This window comes from Ranitomeya variabilis, chromosome 1 (genome assembly GCF_051348905.1).
Source record: "Ranitomeya variabilis isolate aRanVar5 chromosome 1, aRanVar5.hap1, whole genome shotgun sequence".
Classification (NCBI taxonomy): Eukaryota; Metazoa; Chordata; class Amphibia; order Anura; family Dendrobatidae; genus Ranitomeya; species Ranitomeya variabilis.
The window spans coordinates 243,691,705-243,714,155 of NC_135232.1; the positions used below are offsets into that span (position 1 = coordinate 243,691,705).

General features: G+C 43.8%; 1 protein-coding gene across 3 annotated transcripts in view; it reads right to left on the reverse strand.

Annotated features, from left to right (window-relative positions):
* The window catches only part of STX2 (syntaxin 2), a 107,838-nt gene that overhangs the window by 14,374 nt on the left and 71,013 nt on the right, over positions 1-22,451 (reverse strand). For all 3 annotated transcript variants that reach the window (XM_077293309.1, XM_077293308.1, XM_077293311.1), the window contains 2 exons: positions 13,330-13,403; positions 13,110-13,247 (listed from right to left, as the gene is read on the reverse strand). In XM_077293309.1, coding sequence (XP_077149424.1) covers positions 13,110-13,247; positions 13,330-13,403 — 212 coding nt within the window. The remainder of the gene's footprint in view (positions 1-13,109; positions 13,248-13,329; positions 13,404-22,451) is intronic.

Consider the following 22,451-nt stretch of genomic DNA (forward strand, 5'->3'; position numbering starts at 1 on the left):
CATAAATAGGCACACCCTTAAACTAATAATTGTTAAAGCACCCTTTGAATGTATGACCGCATTCAATCATTTTGAACGTAGTCAATCAGCATGGCACATTAGAATTTGTCAAACTTTACCTACTATCCCTTGCAGCAGCACTCCAATCAGTGAGATTGCCAGGGCATCGCCTGTGCGAAAATTCTGCAGCTCCTTTAATGTTGCTGTAGGCCTCTTGGCAGCCTCCTGAACTGTTTTTTTGGTCTTTTCATTAATTTTTTCAGGGATGCTCAGTTCTAGGTAATATTACTGTTGTGCCAAACTTAAGCCACTTCTTGATAAGTCTTCATGGTGTTCCATGGTAAATATAATGACTTGGAAATTTGTTTGTACCCTTTTCCTTTTATCTTTCAATAATGAAATCCCTTTGCTGTGTTTTAAGTGGTTACAGACTTTGGCTTTTTCCATAAAATGCTACTAAGATTAGGTCAGCCAAATCGTCCTAGAACAGCTAAAGCTTATATGGGGTTAATCAGATCCACTGTAAATAATGGCAGCTGTATACTACTACTACAGTAGCTTAAGGGTAAGTTCACACAGGGCGTTTTAGTTGCTTTTTTTTGCTGCTTTTTTATGCTAATTTTCAGCTGCTTTTTACAATACCAGCAAAGCCTATGTGATTTCAGAAATCTCATGCACACATTGTTTTTTTGTGTGATCAGGATTTTGTGCTTTGGTGCGTTTTTTGGACATAGAGCATGTAACTTCTTTCAGCGTTTTTGCTGCGTTTTTTCACCCATTGACTTGAATGGGTGTTGAAAAAAAAACGCAACAAAAACGCAGGTACCATTATTTGCTTCGTTTTTAGCTGCTGAAAACACAAGGACATTGGCATGGACAAAGAGAAAAAAAACGCACCTAAACCAGCTTCTTTCCTGCCAAGATGTTCAGGTTTTGCTGCAGAAAAAAAAGCAGCAAAAACGCCCTGTGTGAACTTAACCTAAATGTGAAAGTGCTTATTTTTATAATTGACCATTCACAAAGGCAACCACGTTGAAATAATTTGGGGGCCGGAAATAAAAACAACAAAATTAAAATAGTTTCTCAATGGATTTGTACAGAATATAAGTGACATTAAAGGTAGAAAAAAATCTGAAATTATTCTTCATCTTATGTGTTTTTACATGACAAAAACCTGGCATTTTAACAGGAGTGTGTAGACTTTTTATATCCATTGTATTTCCAGACGTAAAAGTGCAATTATGTCCCCCCTACACAACCCAGACCTATCACGAGTTTACCCATTGGCTTCTTTGAAGCGCTTTCTAAGCTGTACAAATGAGCAGTCACCTTTCATTCTCTTTCTAGAAGCTGTGGATACCACAGTACATGCCATAACTGTCTGTGAAATAGCCTGTAACTTTTCCAAATAGGAGGAATTATATGACAATTTTCCCACGGAATTGAGGCTTGCATCATTTTAGCTCATTAATGGCCGCAAATGGCTTCCTACTGACCTGAGGAACAGTACTCCTTGTCACACATTCACTGGACGTCAGCTGTATACTACAGCCGACACACTGCTCTATTTGACCATGGTTGATGTTAGCACTGATAAAGGCTTTTTAACCCCCTAGATCAGGGGTGGGCAATTAATTTTCCCAAGGGGCCACATGAGAGACCGTGACTGTTGTGGAGAGCTGAACCAATAGGCCAAAATTAATTCTACTCAATATTAATATTGCTATATTATAATTATCATATTATTGATAATTATATTAATATTAAATATAATCAATCACAATATTGCGCAGAATTAAGTATGCCGACATCCCCTATATATCGTTTGAACCAGAGTATAGCCCCTTCTGTATATCGTATGAGCCCCACAGCCTCCCTATATACACACAGCATGAGGCCCACACAGCCTCCCTATATACACTGCATGAGCTCCATACAGCCTCCCTATATACACTGCATGAGCTCCATACAGCCTCCCTATATACACTGCATGAGCTCCATACAGCCTCCCTATATACACTGCATGAGCTCCATACAGCCTCCCTATATACACAGCATGAGCTCCATACAGCCTCCCTATATACACTGCATGAGCTCCATACAGCCTCCCTATATACACTGCATGAGCTCCATACAGCCTCCCTATACACACTGCATGAGCCCCACAGCCTCCCTATATACACTGCATGAGCCCCACACAGCATCCCTATACACACTGCATGAGCCCCACAGCCTCCCTATATACACTGCATGAGGCACACACAGCCTCCCCATACACACTGCATGAGCCCCACAGCCTCCCTATACACACTGCATGAGGCCCACACAGCTTCCCTATATACACACAGTATGAGGCCCACACAGCCTCCCTATATACACTGCATGAGCTCCATACAGCCTCCCTATATACACAGCATGAGCTCCATACAGCCTCCCTATATACACTGCATGAGCTCCATACAGCCTCCCTATATACACTGCATGAGCTCCATACAGCCTCCCTATACACACTGCATGAGCCCCACAGCCTCCCTATATACACTGCATGAGCCCCACACAGCATCCCTATACACACTGCATGAGCCCCACAGCCTCCCTATATACACTGCATGAGGCACACACAGCCTCCCCATACACACTGCATGAGCCCCACAGCCTCCCTATACACACTGCATGAGGCCCACACAGCTTCCCTATATACACACAGTATGAGGCCCACACAGCCTCCCTATATACACTGCATGAGCTCCATACAGCCTCCCTATACACACACTGCATGAGCCCCACAGCCTCCCTATACACACTGCATGAGCCCCATACAGCCTCCCTATACACACACACTGCATGAGCCCCACAGCCTCCCTATACACACTGCATAAGCCCCACAGCCTCCCTATATACACTGCATGAGCTCCATACAGCCTCCCTATATACACTGCATGAGCTCCATACAGCCTCCCTATATACACTGCATGAGCTCCATACAGCCTCCCTATATACACTGCATGAGCTCCATACAGCCTCCCTATACACAAACTGCATGAGCCCCACAGCCTCCCTATACACACTGCATGAGCCCCACAGCCTCCCTATATACACTGCATGAGCCCCACAGCATCCCTATACACACTGCATGAGCCCCACAGCCTCCCTATATACACTTCATGAGGTCCACACAGCCTCCCTATATACACTGCATGAGCCCCACACAGCATCCCTATACACACTGCATGAGCCCCACAGCCTCCCTATACACACTGCATGAGCCCCACAGCCTCCCTATATACACTGCATGAGGCCCACACAGCCTCCCTATATACACTGCATGAGCCCCACACAGCATCCCTATACACACTGCATGAGCCCCACAGCCTCCCTATACACACTGCATGAGCCCCACAGCCTCCCTATATACACTGCATGAGCCCCACACAGCATCCCTATACACACTGCATGAGCCCCACAGCCTCCCTATATACACTGCATGAGGCCCACACAGCCTCCCCATACACACTGCATGAGCCCCACAGCCTCCCTATACACACTGCATGAGGCCCACACAGCTTCCCTATATACACACAGTATGAGGCCCACACAGCCTCCCTATATACACAGCATGAGCTCCATACAGCCTCCCTATATACACTGCATGAGGCCCACACAGCCTCCCTATATATACTGAATGAGCCCCACACAGCCTCCCTATACACACTGCATGAGTCCCACAGCCTCCTTATATATACTGCATGAGCCCCACACAGCATCCCTATACACACTGCATGAGGCCCACACAGCCTCCCTATATATACTGCATGAGCCCCACACAGCCTCCCTATACACACTGCATGAGCCCCACAGCCTCCTTATATACACTGCATGAGCCCCACGGCCTCCCTATACACACTACATGATCCCCACACAGCCTCCCTACACACACTGCATGAGCCCCACACAGCCTTCCTATACACACTGCATGAGCCCCACGGCCTCCCTATACACACTGCATGATCCCCACACAGCCTCCCTATACACACTGCATGAGCCCCACACAGCCTCCCTATATATACTGCATGAGGCCCACACAGCCTCCCTATACACACTGCATGAGCCCCACGGCCTCCCTATACACACTGCATGAGCCCCACACAGCCTCCCTATATATACTGCATGAGCCCCACACAGCCTCCCTATATACACTGCATGAGGCCCACACAGCCTCCCTATATATACTGCATGAGCCCCACACAGCCTCCCTATATACACACTGCATGAGCCCCACAGCCTCCCTATACCCACTGGTTTCCAGCCCCACGGCTGTCTAGGTCTGTGGGCCAGACAGCCAGCGGGCCAGACAGCCAGCGGGCCAGATGTGGCCGCACTTTGCCCAGGTCTACCCTAGATCATGCTGTAAATAGCGACAGTGGAATTTATTTGGTTAATAGAGGGAGGGGCTCCCCTCTTTAGCCCCATGATTGTGGTTCCCCCTATTGTTGCCATGGCAACATAAAGCCAAATATTGGCCTCGGGGTCTGCTAGTTATGGTGGCCCGTTAGGGTGCCTACAACAATTCGGTGGATAAATTATAATTTTTCATTTCATTCCTCCTTCTTCGTGATAATTCTGATGAAACACCTGAAGAGTTAAAATTTTCGGAGAGAAGTTTTTAATACTTTGAGGAGTGCCATTTTTTTTTTACTAAATTTAATATTTTGTGGGAAGTGGGGAGGTTCCAGTATACAGACTCATCAGTCACTTCAAAACTGAATAGGTCATTCAAAATTTGCACATTTTTCAGAACGTGAAATTTCTGATACAGTATTTTCATAGATAAAATGCAAAACATAGTGAACTAAATTGTCCTCATCGATCAATTTCTCAATAAAAAAATAGAATTAAACATGATCTAAAAACAGGCACAAAAGTACCGTAACTGTTTCAAGATCAGGTGGCATTTGGGTAACGCTCCCTACTCCTGCATCTGTACTAAACTGATAGAAAAGTCCAGCATTATCACATCATGAGGGCTTATTCAGACATCAGATTTTTGTGTAGGAGTTTTGTGTGTTTTTCACGGACAGAATTTGCACTTATCATAAACTATAGGAATGTTCACGTGTCTCCATTTTTGAGGCCCGAGTGGTCAGCACAAAAATCATGGAGACATGTATGATTTTGATGCAAGTCTATGTTTCCGTGAAAAAAGCTGGATAGGACTCAGAAGCCATCTACTTGCTGTCCATTTTTCTCAGATTGTTTGGTAAAAAGCTTAAGAAACCATCCTTCATACAGAAAAAACAGATTCTATAAAATGCCACTCTGACCAATCTAATCCAGCACGCTGCCGAAACTCAGATCGTTTATGCGTAATAGGAAAATCACTGATGTCTGAAGGAGGCCAAACTTTGACAACTTTATCTGATATATCCATAAATAAATATGTGGATGACATGTCTCAAGAACTTTGATAGGAATGATCCATGCATACAACATGTTTTATGTTACTTGAATGTGCAGGAATGGAAATGCAAATGCTGACAGATGACAACATGTGAATCTTTTACCTCCATTTCTGTCCTTCAGGGGACAAAACCAGCAGCAAATAACAGAGCATTAAACCAGTGGTTAATAAATACAGCCATTTATCTGGTCATATTTTCCATAATTACGAGTTCTTTATGTAGCACCATCTACTTCCATACCACTAACACTGGAGATAAAACATGTACAGATTTACGGATATGCATATTGTTTGTCAGCAGGATTATTTTTTGCTTTGCTACATGAAAATGTCAAATAGAAACAAAATCCCCAACTTGTTAAAGAGGGAACCCAGACCAATGTCGTACCCACGTGTGAACATTACAAAGAACTACTTTTTAATATTGAAAATGCTAAATTTGTTTTAATTCCTCAATGACTGGGCGGTTTTTCAGATCTGTGCTTTTATCTTTGTCTCCTTCTTAAAAGAACCATAACTCTTAAGCCACGTGCACGTTATTTGTTCAATTTTTTACCTCAGTATTTGTAAGCCAAAACCAGGAGTGGGTGATAAATGCAGAAGTGGTGACGGGTTTCTATTATACTGTTCTCTGATTGTTCCACTCCTGGTTTTGGCTTACGCATACTTAGGTAACATACTGACCAAATACTCAACGTGTGAATGTGGCCTTATTTTTCAGTTGTCAAACACGTGAGGACTTTTTTTTATGAGAGACAAGTTAAAGTTTTGCTTTGGAATTATATAATTAATTTTACTATACAGTTTATTGGAAAAAAAAAAAAGAAAAAAAATTCCAATGGGATAAAGTGGTGTGAAAAAAAATATGAAATTCTGCCATGGTTATCTGGGTTTTGTTTTTAAGGTATTCATTGTTCAATAAAAATGCTTTGGTAGCACGAGTCTCCTGGTCAGTACTTTAAAAAGGTGAAAGAAAATTCAGAAGTTTAATTAAAAAACAAACAAACAAATGTTTTTATCTTTTCATCAATGTAGCTGTGGGAGGGCTTATTTTATGTGTGGCAAGCTGATGGTTTTAAAGGAAATCTGTCACCCCCAAAATCACGGGTGAGGTGAGCCCACCGGCATCAGGGGCTTATCTACAGCATTCCACAGAATTCTGGAATGCTGTAGATAAGCCCCCGATGTATCCTAAAAGATGGGAAAAAGATGTTAGATTATACTCACCCAGGGGCGGTCCCGCTGCGGGTCCGGCACCTCAAATCCTCATCAGATGACGTCCTCTTCTGGTCTTCACACTGCGGCTCCGGGGCAGGCGTACTTGTCTGCCCTGTTGAGGGCAGAGCAAAGTACTGCAGTGCGCAGGCGCCGGAAAAGGTCAGAGAGGCCCGACACCTGCGCACTGCAGTACTTTGCTCTGCCCTCAACAGGGCAGACAAGTACGGCTACGCAGGAGCCGCAGCGTGAAGACCAGAAGAGGACGTCATCTGATGACGATGGGAGGCGCCGGACCTGCAGCGGGACCGCCCCTGGGTGAGTATAATCTAACGTCTTTTTCTCATCTTTTAGGATACATCGGGGGCTTATCTACAGCATTCCAGAATGCTGTAGATAAGCCCCTGATGCCAGTGGGCTTACCTCACCCGCGATTTTGGGGGTGACAGGTTCCCTTTAATGATACCATTTTAGGGTAGATGCAATACAATGTAAGCTATCAAAGTGTTGTATTTTTGTAGGGAGATGTGCCGACCAAAAAAACCTGCAATTCTGGAGTGTTGCTCTATTTGTCACTTTCCAGTGTACACTGTACAGGTTAATGTTAGGTTTAATAGACTGTACTTTTACAGATGCGACTATTCCATATGTTTATTTTTTAATTTCTTTCATTTTAATAGGAGAAAAAGGGAATTAGACCTACCGGTAATTCGGTTTCCAGGTAGTCCCTCAGGACAGCACAATGGAGGATGTCCTTCCTTTGACCTATAGCGGGACAGGATCATAGAGAGGTTAAAAGGACCCTCCCACCTCCACCCTCCAGTGTTTTTTCAAAGTACCACAGAAGGATGGAAATAAATGGTCTAAACATGCCCTTACAAACACGTGTGTTATAATCCATTTAACGGCTTCATCTTAATTTTGAGCCATGGTGACTCAAAGGACAAACGATCTGCCGGTAGATTAATCCCGTACAAGCCTAAAAAGAGAAACATAAGGGAGGGAACTAAGGGTGCTGTCCTGAGGGACTACCTGGAAACCGAATTACCGGTAGGTCTAATTCCCTTTTTCCATTACGTCCCTCAGGACAGCACAATGGAGAATACCAAAGAAACTCTCCCAGGGTGGGTAAAGAAGCCCAGGAATCAAAGTCCCAGGCTAAAACCAGACTAAATGTATAAATGATATGAAAGATCAGAAAAACCATAGATATCTAAAGAGATCCGCAAAGAAAATCACCGTAGTGAGTGTCTGATATACATCTATAATGGCCAATTTCAGTATGAATGTGGTAAACGAAATAAGCATCAGAAACAGAGAGGGAAATTCACCCATTGTACTCCAATACCAATAATGAACCACAGCAAGTTATTTATTGTGATAGATACTTATAGACATCACCGCCCCAGAATATAGTTAGAGAACCTTACTGCCCAGCAAAATATGGTGAAAGTCACAGCCACCACACAATGAGGACTGTACCGACCAATAATAAACTGGATGTGCTTATAACAGGACTGTTCCTTCATCAGTCCTTCTGGGCTCAGGTTAAGTCTTGGTTACCGACCAACTTACCGTACTAGAAGGAGACCTGCAGGACAGAGGCCCTGGACTGGGAAAGATCAAACCAATAACAGTTAGTACATGGATAATGGCAGAGCATTGGGATGTACGCACATTACTCATCCAGGAGATCACGTCTATTCCAAATCCTTAGATGTCTAACCCCAAGTAAGGGTTATATATTATTGAAACTAAGGAATACACCCTCCGGCAGGTATTATCTCCTGCCATTACCAATGCTGGGCTTCTATTAGAAGCGCTGAAAGAGAAACGTGGATCATCACTCCTGTTTTACTGATGTTAGACACAGGGAGTCTGGACTCTGAATTAATAAATGTGGTGGTGCTATTAAAAATCTTCCGACACTTGAAATTATTCGAAACTGCATTTATACGAGTCATTAGTCCAGACATTATAAGTATGTCGACTATTTGTCCATATATGCATATACGCACATACATATCCCAAGAGGCAATCTTCTCAGGGATCTTTATACACCCAGACTGCCATTGTGGGAGTAACCATATTCCATGGCTACAGAAAAAGTAGGTCTCTTCCCCATTACGGAGGGAGATTATCTACTGTGAGGCAGTGAGACTATGGGGTCTTAACAGTAAGAGCCCTGGATCCAGTTTCATTTATCTTAGGAGCCGTGACTGCTGTAAGAGCAGCGAGTATAGGATCCTCTGCCACACGACACAGTGCTGCTGCTTCACCACAAGGTACAGAAGGCCGTGCTGATGTCCCTGGTAAACATAACGCAACAGACTTATGGGACAAGAATCTGTCTGATTGCCGAATGTAGAGTTTGGGAAGGATCAATAATAACAATAACAATAAACTTTATATAAAGTCAACATATTCCGCAGCGCTTTACAGCTTGACAGTTTCAAACGCAACAGTCATAAGTAACCACCATATAATAATTAAAGCAAAATAAAACGACCCTGCTCGTGAGAGTTCAATCTACAATGAGGCGGGGAAGATACAATGTACAAGTATTAACAATGTTGTATAACAATGATGGCACAGCCATCTTTAGGGGGTGGGGATAGATGGAGATAGTGAATGGGCTAAACACACACACACACACACAAAATGACTGATTAGGGAACGTGATAGGCCGCTCTGAACAAATGTGTTTTGAGGGAGTGCCCAAACTCTGCAAATTGTAGATGGTCCTAATATTTTAGGGCAAATCATTCCAAGGAGGAAGGAATCCTTCCTTTCAACTCGTGGGATTTTTCCCATTCCCAGGACAGTAGTATGTCCTTTTATAGGATTATAGGATGTACCAAAATGACATATGTCATCTTTTAAAGCTATTTATGTAAAAGACTTGCCTTTAGCCCTCAAGGTAGAATCTACCTGACAGATCTGTTCCAAACAGAAGAAATGCAAATTCTACTAAGACAATTCAAGCATATCTGTTTGCTTGACTAAGCCCTGTTGTAAAGAATGAAGTAACAGAAGCTGGATCTGGGTCCAAAAACACAAGGACTCTATGTCCAGAGTTGCGGCCCAAGACAAAACGTGAAGTGGTAGGCCGATGATACAATGTGCAGACACACAAGGCACAAGACAGAAGGTCTAACACAGTGGTTCACCGCCAGAGGCGAAAAAAGCACCAAGCCTGACACACTAATGATACCCCCTGAGGCACAGGGCACCAAAACCCTATGATGCAAAATGATGCATATAGGAACTATGAAGCAATATAATGCAATATGATGTCCAAAGGCACTATTAAGTAATCTGATTCAATACGATGCAATATGATGCAAAGTCACTATGAAGCGCTATAATGCATATAGCAACTACGAAGAAATATGATGCACAAAGGCAATCTGAAGCACTATGATGCATACACGAACAATGAAGCAATATGATGCATATAGGAATAATGAAGCAGTATGATGCATGAAGTAACTATAAAGCACAATGGTGCATATAGGAACAATGAAGCAATATGCTGTAATATAATGCACAAAGGTAATATGAAGTGCTATGGTGCATATAGGAACAATGAAGCACTATAATGCATATAGGAACTATGAAGCAATATGATGCATGAAGTAACTATAAAGCACAATGGTGCATATAGGAACAATGAAGCAATATGCTGTAATATAATACACAAAGTCACTATGAAGCGCTATGATGCATATAGGAAACATGAAGCAATATGCTGTAATCTAATGCACAAAGGCAATATGAAGCGCTATGATGCGTATAGGAACCATGAAGAAATATGCTGTAACCTAATGCACAAAGGCAATATGAAGAGCTATGATGCGTATAGGAACCATGAAGCAATATGCTGTAATATAATGCACAAAGGCAATATGAAGCGCTATGATGCGTATAGGAACCATGAAGCAATATGCTGTAATATAATGCACAACGGCAATATGCAGTGCTATGATGCGTATAGGAACCATGAAGCAATATGCTGTAATATAATGCACAACGGCAATATGCAGTGCTATGATGCGTATAGGAACCATGAAGCAATATGCTGTAATATAATGCACAAAGGCAATATGAAGCGCTATGATGCGTATAGGAACCATGAAGCAATATGCTGTAATATAATGCACAGAGGCAATATGAAGCACTATGATGCGTATAGGAACCATGAAGCAATATGCTGTAACATAATGCACAGAGACAATATGAAGCGCTATGATGCGTATAGGAACCATGAAGCAATATGCTGTAACATAATGCACAGAGACAATATGAAGCGCTATGATGCGTATAGGAACCATGAAGCAATATGCTGTAATATAATGCACAAAGGCAATATGAAGCGCTATGATGTGTATAGGAACCATGAAGCAATATGATACACAAAGACAATATGAGCACTATGATGCATATAGGAACAGAGATGCAATATATGATGCAGAAAGGCAATATGAAGCACTCTGATGCATAAAGGAACCATGAAGCAATATGATGCAATATGATACACGAAGTAACTATGAAGCGCTATGATGCATATAGGAACTATAAAGGAATATGATGCCGTATGATAACCCAGAGGCACTCAATATGTTGCATAGATGTACTATGATTCAGTATCATGCACAGAGACCCTCCATATGATGCATAAAAGCAGTATGATGCAGTATTATGCACGGAGGCACTTGATATGATGCACAGAAAGACTAGGCCATGCTTGAAGGTGCCAAACAAGAGACCAGGCCTACACTTTTAAGCAAAAGAGCAATCTATCAGAGGTCCAGATAAATCTCCACTCTGAACAGTACCTCTCATTTGTCAGACTGACTCCACCCGAAGGAGCTAATTAATGAGCTGCAGCTGGAGGGCAGACTTCATGAAGACAATGTGCTGAATAAACACCTTGTGTCCTCCTACGGACGGAGTAGTTAAGTTGCAAAGAAAAGTGAAACACTTGTTTATTGAACCAAAAAATGGAAAGCATGATTTGAAAAAAAAAAACAACAACTCTGAAGCCCAATCATAAGGCTCTGTGCAGACAAAACCTGCAACTAACTGAAGTCCAGTCATGAGATGTAGCCTGGACATATGGCCCTACCATAGCCTAGAGGTCCAAGGCCTAGCTGCAAATGGGTTCCAGGTACAGCTTTGACACAAAGGCATGAGACTAGAGTCAGCCCAGAGGCCCAGGCCATCAATGCAACATTTAAACCATGCACTCACCTGTGCTGGCTCCATACCTGCTAGAAGACAGGGGGAGCTGGTAACGCCAAAAGCCTACCGTGGAAGGAAGCGGCGTCCCCATTACTCTTCTCCTGTGCCCCCTTCCGTGTTCCATCGTGGAACGCACGCCAAACCTATGTGCCGGTGCTCCTCTCTGGCATCACTGTAAGCGCCACGGCCTTCTCCACCACACGACTTTCGGACATAGAGGTGTTTTGCCGGTTGGCGTCCGAGCCGAGAGCCCCCCACCGGGAGGAAGCGGCTCTACCCAGGAGCCCGTCCGCTCGACTGGTCTCTGGGGCTGAGGGACTCCCCACCGGGGAGTTTCCACCCTGGGCTACTTGACAGGGGGAAGGATTGGACCAGCCGCACGATCCCCCTGAGCCCATTGCACAGGCTGACTGTTGGCTGAGGAACCTCTCAAAGAGGAGTCGGCCACGGTCCACTTGACAGGGGTGAGAGAATCCACAGGTTATCTTCGCTCTAGGAGCAACCTCTCATACAACCGTCCCCTGTAGGGACAGGAAAAACACTGGAGGGTGGAGGTGGGAGGGTCCTTTTAACCTCTCTATGATCCTGTCCCGCTATAGGTCAAAGGAAGGACATCCTCCATTGTGCTGTCCTGAGGGACGTAATGGAAAAGGGGAGGGGAGTTAAAAACTACTTTTTTTTAAACTCTTTTATAGTCTCCTTGTCGGACTTGAACCTGCAATTGCCTGATCGCTTCTACTACATAATGCAATGCCACAGCATTCCAGTATATAGTGTAAATCATTATCTCCTTTTACACTTGACTTATAGTTGAGCTTCGCAAGAGGCTCAAGATGGCAGAAGCAGGAGCCCTGGTAGACAAACGAAGCCGGTATACATGAGCACCAACAAACTGCTCCATTTAAATACCGCTGTCAGAAATCAAAAGTGGCATCTAAAGGGTTAACAGACACGAGCAGAGATCAGCTCCAGCAGCGGCTGCCAGACATAAATGCCGATATTTCATTTACCTGGCATCTTCTGCATGTGGAACAGGCTCAGCTCCTGAGCCAGCTCTACATACTGTGAACCACTCCATCAGGGAAATATCTGTCAATGGGTGTTAAGGGGTTAAAAAAGTATAGCAACACTATGTAAAACAAGTTCTCTACACTATATCCTCTCCCAAGAAGGAAAAAAAAATGGGATTCACCTGAGTCTCCACCAACATTGCAATGTCCATAAACATGTCGTGTAGCTCCCGTATGCTGGATTCCAACTTCATGATGTCCTTGTGTCTTGATTCAATTTCATTTAAGGCCTGTCGAGTGATCTGAGAATCTGAAATTATCTGAACACAGAAAAAGCAGTTTTAGAAGACAGACTATTACTCTGGATTAGCTAAAAGATTTTGTTACAGTCACATTACTTACATCTGAAGTGAAGATTGATGGGTTCCCACTCTCCAGCATCTCTTCCAGTTCATCATCTGTGGTTGTTTTTCCAGCTGCAAATACAATTTAATACTGAAAAATGTGTACAGTGTGTACAAAAATTAAGATAAAAGAAAATTACATAAAGCAAAAGCATAACAAAAATAAAAAAGTCATGAAAGAAACAGGCATAATAGTTATAACGAGGCATGCTCATCTTGTAGATTTTTGCCATATACAAAGGATGTGCCATAAATGTACAATAGGGGCAGACCTCACCGATGGGGATACGCACCCATCTCAAGAATGGTCCCCATTGCATTCTGCTGTCAGTGGAGATGTGGTCAGAATTCTCATCCAAAGGAATGATTATTACGACCCCCTCTACATGGACTACAAAGCAGCAATGGGACCCTGCTCTTGAGAGAGATTCAGGTCCTGTTGGTGGAACCTATGTTTACTACATATTTAAGGCATATCCCGAGGACATGCCAAAAATGTACCATATGTCAATACCATTCTAATGTGAAAAGCTGACATGGCAGTGTGGGGTGACGGGATTAGAAACACTATGATAATGTGATCTGCAAAAACGGACAGAAATCATTTTATTCTACTTGGTTACTAGTCGCTAATATAGAATGAATGAAAAGAGCGTTCTACTTATGAGCGATCCAATGTAGGTGTACCATGTAGCATTACAGACCAGAAATAGGACTGCAGGTTGGAATGACAAAATCGACTTTGCAAAAATCATAGGCTGCGGACTTTTTGCCAAATGGAATACTACTCTCCTGTAAAAATGGAACAACTATATCTTTTTTAAATGTTATTTTATTACTTTCATTTTTTTATTTGTTACATAATGGGACAATCAAGACCTTTCATTGACCAACAATTGGCTAAATACAAGCAGATTGGCAGTCGTTTACTGGGTGGTTTAGACATAAAAGTCATCGAGGCAGATAAATGAGCATTTTGCTTATCAGCCGATTGCTTGCTGTTTAGATGGGCTGATAATCGGGAATGAGCATTTTACGATTACTGGCTCATCTAATGTGCCATTTAACTTTTGATCTTGGATGTGGATATGATGAAACAGTCAGACAGTTGCATTGCAATCCATTTACGATAAGTGTCTGGTATCTATATATATTTGTGCACTGGTTATCGTGCTTGAAGATGAGGAAACCAAATGTAAAAGAACTGACACCTAGAGATGGGCAAACCTGGACAGTAAAGTTCATCGTCTGTACCGAACAGCTACAGTTACATGAAGCTCATGGCTTAGTAATGGAGTGGCATCTACAAGACACCTATCCAGTATTAATACTATAGTTCTATTGTAAACACACAGCCAGAATAAAGTCCTTTAATTGAAAGAATAACACCGACTCCTTTAAAATGGTTCTAAATTAAACCATACTCACGTCATCGCCCATTCCATTGAAGCCACCGTCTCCTGTAATAAAACAACCATATCCTTCACCTGTCCATCGTTATGTCCCACATCGTAATCCATGTCTGGGGATAATCAGTTTTCAATCTGGATAGTGCCAAGATGCGACCTTCCAGGCTGAGAACCACCAATGAATGACTTACTGTGAGCGCAGTATCAGTGGTGACGTCATCGAAGTTACCGCGGGTCACTGAGGTTGAGTTACCAGACGGGTCCCTGAACTGCGGTGACCTCGGTGAGATCACCGAGCACAGTGAGGAAAAAGCCTCACGGTGTAGAGGTGAGTTCACCGGGACAAATTTCTCACAGTGAATTCTCTGAGCTCAGCGCCACACCATGATGCGTTCTCGCTATGCTAGTGGGGATCTCACAGAGGTCACCACAGTTCAGGGGCCCGGCTAGGAACTCAGCCTCAGTGACCGGCGGTAACCTCGATGACATTACCGCTGCTCACAGCAACTTATTCATCGGTGGTTCTAGGCTTGGACGGTTGCATCTTGGCACAGTCCAGGTTGAAAATCATTTATCCCCCAAACATGGATTACAGCGTGGGACAGAACAAAGGACAGGTGAGGGATAGTGCTCTTTTTTATTTTTGTTTTCTGCAGGAGATGATGGCTTCAATGGAATGGCCATTTTTTTTTTTAACTGTTTGGCCAATCACGCAGGACCTGAACATCCAGGTGTCCTCCCATCTCAACTCACAACTATTTTGAGCCTCAGTAAAGGTAACGTCACACTCAGCGACGCTGCAGCGATATAGACAACGAGCCGATCGCTGCAGCGTTGCTGTTTAGGTCGCTGGGGAGCTGTCACACAGACAGCTCTCTCCAGCGACCAACGATCAGGGGAACGACTTCGGCATCGTTGAAACTGTCTTCAACGATGCCGAAGTCCCCCTGCAGCACCAGGGTAAACATCGGGTTACTAAGTGCAGGGCCGCGTTTAGTAACCCGATATTTACCCTGGTTACCATTGTAAAAGTAAAAAAAAAAAACAGTACATACTCACCTTCTGATGTCTGTCACGTCTCCTGGCGTCCACAGGGTTACGCGCTGCTGCTCAGAGCTTCCTGCACTGTGTCAGTGCCGGCCGTAAAGCAGAGCACAGCGGTGACGTCACACACGCCGATCCAGAGATGACAGCGGGTGATCAGCGACGAAATGAAGTTCTGGACTTCTAGCTCCGACCAGCTATATCACAGCGGGATCCAGATCGCTGCTGCGTGTCAAACACAACGAGATCGCTATCCAGGACGCTGCAACGTCACGGATCGTCGTCGTTCTCGCTGCAAAGTCGCTTAGTGTGAAGGTACCTTAAGGCCTTAGATTTTCCTACTCATGAAATCAACAACTATAATTGTGTCATGATACGTATGAACTACAGTGCTATCATAACTTAATTTCATCTTCTCTTATCCAATCGGTCTATATTTCCTATATTCACAATCTGCAAACTTTCTAAATGTTTTAAAGCCTCTTCATGCACCAAATATTACACACAAATAATACAGGTACTACTGTAGTGAGGGGTCGTGGGAAGCAGATGATGCAGTAGTATCTGTCCTTCAGTGTGTATGTCGGTCTAGGCTTAGAAACCTGTCATCAAGCCAATGCTTGACGGTTTATGCCCTTATTTTATTCCCGTCGCTCTTTCTGAGTAATCTGGCTTTTTTTTTTTTTTTATTACCAATATCTCTATAACCATTTGGCAGATTAAAAAAAACAAACTCAAGGGAGCAGCAGGAATAAGAGAAGATCATAATCTGTTCACTTTTGACTTGATGACCGGTCCTCTTTAAAGCTACCATCCACTCTAGGACGAAGAGATTATTTGTTTATTGTCTATATTCACTCTACCTGGTGCTCTGAGCTTATTTCCAACTTCCTCCTTTGCTCAGATAGGCGTTCCAGTAACCCTGCTTCCATGACAGCTGGTATATTGGTATGGGGAGTGCAGTGAGACATCTAGACCATGTCTTTACTGTGCTGTGGACTAGGTAAGGTGTAACTTTGGTTTGCTGCTTCACTCAGCATGCCACTGCAGTAGTTAACATAAAAAGCAGGAGGAAAGGAACACCGAGCAAAAGAGGGAGCGGGAGGCAAACGGAGGAAACCAGGAAGGGAGAGTACACATGGATACTGAATAGTCACTTTCAGTCAGTGTGGAGGTTTGATACCGAGCTCTCCTGACACCAGCTCTTACATATTGGAAGCTGTAGTAAATCAGCCTCTCTCAGGCTAAAGATATTCTGCTTCCTCCTCTGCACCGATCTCCAGGACATGAGGACAAAACATGTGGCTCTTCTCTAAAAGCCACTCAGTTGCCTCTAGGTTTCAGAAAAATTTCACCAGAGTTGGGCGTTTGAGAAAGACATTGCCACCGGGCCTCCTCCTCTGTTTGGATGTCTTTATTCAGAAAACAGAACAAAATGTCAGGAACAAAAAGTCTGCCACCCCTACTATGTTCTGCAGATTATTAAAAGAAAAGATCAAGCATGAAGGCATGAACGATTTGCTACGGTAATATACACAAAAAGTAAATATTTAACTTTAAGACAGTTTACACAGAGCGGACAGTGTCATAAAATAATTATGTATGGAGTATTAATGCCTTTAAAATTTCCTGTCTTTTCATAGCTAGTTCTTCGGGTTTTTTTCTATAAAACCATAAAGTCCCAGAAAGTAAAAATATTTAGATGTTACTTTAACCCCTTCATGACCTTGCCGTTTTTTGCAATTCTGACCAGTGTCCCTTTATGAGGTAATAACTCAGGAACGCTTCAACGGATCCTAGCGATTCTGAGATTGTTTTTTCGTGACATATTGGGCTTCATGTTAGTGGTAAATTTAGGTAGATAATTTCTGAGTTTATTTGTGAAAAAAACGGAAATTTGGCAAAAATTTTGAAAATTTCGCAATTTTCACATTTTGAATTTTTATTCTGTTAAACCAGAGAGTTATGTGACACAAAATAGTTAATAAATAACATTTCCCACATGTCTACTTTACATCAGCACAATTTTGGAAACAAATTTTTTTTTTGCTAGGAAGTTATAAGGGTTAAAATTTGACCAGTGATTTCTCATTTTTACAACAAAATTTACAAAACCATTTTTTTTAGGGATCACCTCACATTTGAAGTCAGTTTGAGGGTTCTATATGGCTGAAAATACCCAAAAGTGACACCATTCTAAAAACTGCACCCCTCAAGGTGCTCAAAACCACATTCAAGAAGTTTATTAACCCTTCAGGTGTTTCACAGCAGCAGAAGCAACATGGAAGTAAAAAATTAACATTTAACTTTTTAGTCACAAAAATGATATTTTAGCAAAAAATTTTTTATTTTCCCAAGGGTAAAAGGAGAAACTGGACCACGGACGTTGTTGTCCAATTTGTCCTGAGTACGCTGATACCTCATATGTGGGGGTAAACCACTGTTTGGGCGCACGGCAGGGCTCGGAAGGGAAGGAGCGCCATTTGACTTTTTCAATGAAAAATTGGCTCCAATCTTTAGCGGACACCATGTCGCGTTTGGAGAGCCCCCGTGTGCCTAAACATTGGAGCTCCCCCACAAGTGACCCCATTTTGGAAACTAGACCCCCCAAGGAACTTATCTAGAAGCATAGTGAGCACTTTAAACCCCCAGGTGCTTCACAAATTGATCCGTAAAAATGAAAAAGTACTTTTTTTTCACGAAAAAATTATTTTAGCCTCAATTTTTTCATTTTCACATGGGCAACAGGATAAAATGGATCCTAAATTTTGTTGGGCAATTTCTCCTGAGTACACCAATACCTCACATGTGGGGGTAAACCACTGTTTGGGCACATGGTAAGGCTCGGAAGGGAAGGAGCGCCATTTGACTTTTTGAATGAAAAATTATCTCCATCGTTAGCGGACACCATGTCGCGTTTGGAAAGCCCCTGTGTGCCTAAACATTGGAGCTCCTCCACAAGTGACCCCATTTTGGAAAGTAGACCCCCCAAGGAACTCATCTAGAGGCATAGTGAGCACTTTAAACCCCCAGGTGCTTCACAAATTGATCCGCAAAAATGAAAAAGTACTTTTTTTTCACACAAAATTTCTTTTAGCCTCAATTCTTTCATTTTCACATGGGCAACAGGATAAAATGGATCCTAAAATTTGTTGGGCAATTTCTCCTGAGTATGCCGATACCTCATATGTGGGGGTAAACCACTGTTTGGGTGCACGGCAAGGCTCGGAAGGGGAGGCGTGCCATTTGACTTTTTGAATGGAAAATTAGCTCCAATCGTTAGCGGACACCATGTCGCGTTTGGAGAGCCCCTGTGTGCCTAAACATTGGAGCTCCCCTACAAGTGACACCATTTTGGAAACTAGACCCCCCCAAGGAACTTATCTAGATGCATAGTAAACACTTATAACCCCCAGGTGCTTCACAGAAGTTTATAGCGCAGAGCCGTGAAAATAAAAAAATAATTTTTCTTTCCTCAAAAATGATTTTTAGCCCAGAATTTTTTATTTTCCCAAGGGTAATAGGAGAAATTGGACCCCAAATGTTGTTGTCCAGTTTGTCCTGAGTACGATGATACCCCATATGTGGGGGTAAACCACTGTTTGGGCGCACGGCAGGGCTCGGAAGGGAAGGCACGCCATTTGGCTTTTTGAATGGAAAATTAGCTCCAATCATTAGCGGACACCATGTCGCGTTTGGAGAGCCCCTGTGTGCCTAAACATTGGAGCTCCCCTACAAGTGACCCCATTTTGGAAACTAGACCCCCCAAGGAACTTATCTAGATGCATAGTAAACACTTATAACCCCCAGGTGCTTCACAGAAGTTTATAACGCAGAGCCGTGAAAATAAAAAAATAATTTTTCTTTCCTCAAAAATGATTTTTAGCCCAGAATTTTTTATTTTCCCAAGGGTAATAGGAGAAATTGGACCCCAAATGTTGTTGTCCAGTTTGTCCTGAGTACGATGATACCCCATATGTGGGGGTAAACCACTGTTTGGGCGCACGGCAGGGCTCGGAAGGGAAGGCACGCCATTTGGCTTTTTGAATGGAAAATTAGCTCCAATCATTAGCGGACACCATGTCGCGTTTGGAGAGCCCCTGTGTGCCTAAACATTGGAGCTCCCGCACAAGTGGCCCCATTTTGGAAACTAGACCTCCCAAGGAACTAATCTAGATGTGTGGTGAGCACTTTGAACCCCCAAGTGCTTCACAGAAGTTTATAACGCAGAGCCATGAAAATAAAAAATAATTTTTCTTTTCTCAAAAATGATTTTTTAGCCCACAATTTTTTATTTTCCCAAGGGTAATAGGAGAAATTGGACCCCAAAAGTTGTTTTCCAGTTTCTCCTGAGTACGATGATACCCCATATGTGGGGGTAAACCACTGTTTTGGCACACGTCGGGGTTCGGAAGGGAAGTAGTGACGTTTTGAAATGCAGACTTTGATGGAATGCTCTGCGGGCGTCAGGTTGCGTTTGCAGAGCCCCTGATGTGCCTAAACAGTAGGAACTCCCCACAATTGACTCCATTTTGGAAACTAGACCCCCAAGGGAACTTATCTAGATGTGTAGTGAGCACTTTGAACCCCCAAGTGCTTCACAGAAGTTTATAACGCAGAGCCGTGAAAATAAAAAATGTGTTTCCTTTCCTCAAAAATATTTTTTTAGCCCAGAATTTTTTTATTTTTGCAAGAGTAACAGGAGAAATTGGACCCCAAAAGTTGTTGTCCAGTTTCTCCTGAGTACGCTGATACCCCATATGTGGGGGTAAACCACTGTTTTGGCACACGTCGGGGTTCGGAAGGGAAGTAGTGACGTTTTGAAATGCAGACTTTGATGGAATGCTCTGCGGGCATCAGGTTGCGTTTGCAGAGCCCCTGATGTGCCTAAACAGTAGGAACTCCCCACAAGTGACTCCATTTTGGAAACTAGACCCCCAAGGGAACTTATCTAGATGTGTGGTGAGCACGTTCAACCCCCAAGTGCTTCACAGAAGTTTACAACGCAGAGCCGTGAAAATAAAAAATCATTTTTCTTTCCTCAAAAAAGATGTTTTAGCAAGCAATTTTTTATTTTCACAAGGGTAACAGGAGAATTTGGACCCCAATATTTGTTGCCCAGTTTGTTGTGAGTACGCTGATACCCCATATGTGGGGGTAAACCACTGTTTGGACACACGTCAGGGCTCGGAAGGGAAGTAGTGACATTTGAAATGCAGACTTTGATGGAATGGTCTGCGGGCGTCACATTGCATTTGCAGAGCCCCTGATGTGCCTAAACAGTAGAAACACCCCACAAGTGACCCCATTTTGGAAACTAGACCCCCGAAGGAACTTATCTAGATGTGTGGTGAGCACTTTCAACCCCCAAGTGCTTCACAGAAGTTTATAACGCAGAGCCGTGAAAATAAAAAATAATTGTTCTTTCCTCAAAAATTATGTTTTAGCAAGTAATTTTTTATTTTTGCAAGGGTAACAGGAGAAATTGGACCCCAACAGTTGTTGCCCAGTTTGTCCTGAGTACGCTGGTACCCCAAATGTGGGGGTAAACCACTGTTTGGGCGCACGTCGGGGCTTGGAAGGGCGGGAGCACCATTTGACTTTTTGAACGCAAGATTGGCTGGAATCAATGGTGGCGCCATGTTGCGTTTGGAGACCCCTGATGTGCCTAAAACAGTGGAAACCCCTCAATTCTAACTTCAACACTTACCCCAACACACCCCTAATCCTAATCCCAACTGTAGCCATAACCCTAATCACAACCCTAACCCCAACACACCCCTAACCACAACCCTAACCGCAACACAACCGTAACCCTAATTCCAACCCTAATCCTAACCCTAATCCCAACCGTAACCCTAATCCCAACCCTAACCACAACTGTAACCCCAACACACCCCTAACCCTATCCGTAACCCTAACCACAAGCCTATTCTTAACCCTATTTCCAACCCTAGCCCTAATTCCAACCCTAACCCTAAGGGTATGTGCCCACGTTGCGGATTCGTGTGAGATTATTCCGCACGATTTTTGAAAAATCTGCAGGTAAAAGGCACTGCGTTTTGCCTGCGGATTTACAGCAGATTTCCAGTGTTTTTTTGTGCGGATTTCACCTGCGGATTCCTATTGAGGAACAGGTGTAAACCGCTGCGGAATCCGCACAAAGAATTGACATGCTGCGGAAAATACAATGCAGCGTTTCTGCACGGAATTTTCCGCACCATGGGCACAGCAGATTTGGTTTTCCTTAGGTGTACATGGTACTGTAAACCTGATGGAAAACTGCTTCGAATTCGCAGCGGCCAATCCGCTGCGGATCCGCGGCCAATCCGCTGCGGATCCGCGGCCAATCCGCTGCCAATCCGCTGCAGATCCGCGGCCAATCCGCTGCGGATCCGCTGCAGATCCGCGGCCAATCCGCTGCGGATCCGCTGCCGATCCGCTGCGGATCCGCGGCCAATCCGCTGCAGATCCGCGGCCGATCTGCTGCGGATCCGCGGCCGATCCGCTGCCGATCCGCTGCAGATCCGCGGCCGATCCGCTGCGGATCCGCTGCGATCCGCGGCCGATCCGCTGCGGATCCGCGGCCGATCCGCTGCCGATCCGCTGCAGATCCGCGGCCGATCCGCTGCGGATCCGCTGCGATCCGCGGCCGATCCGCTGCGGA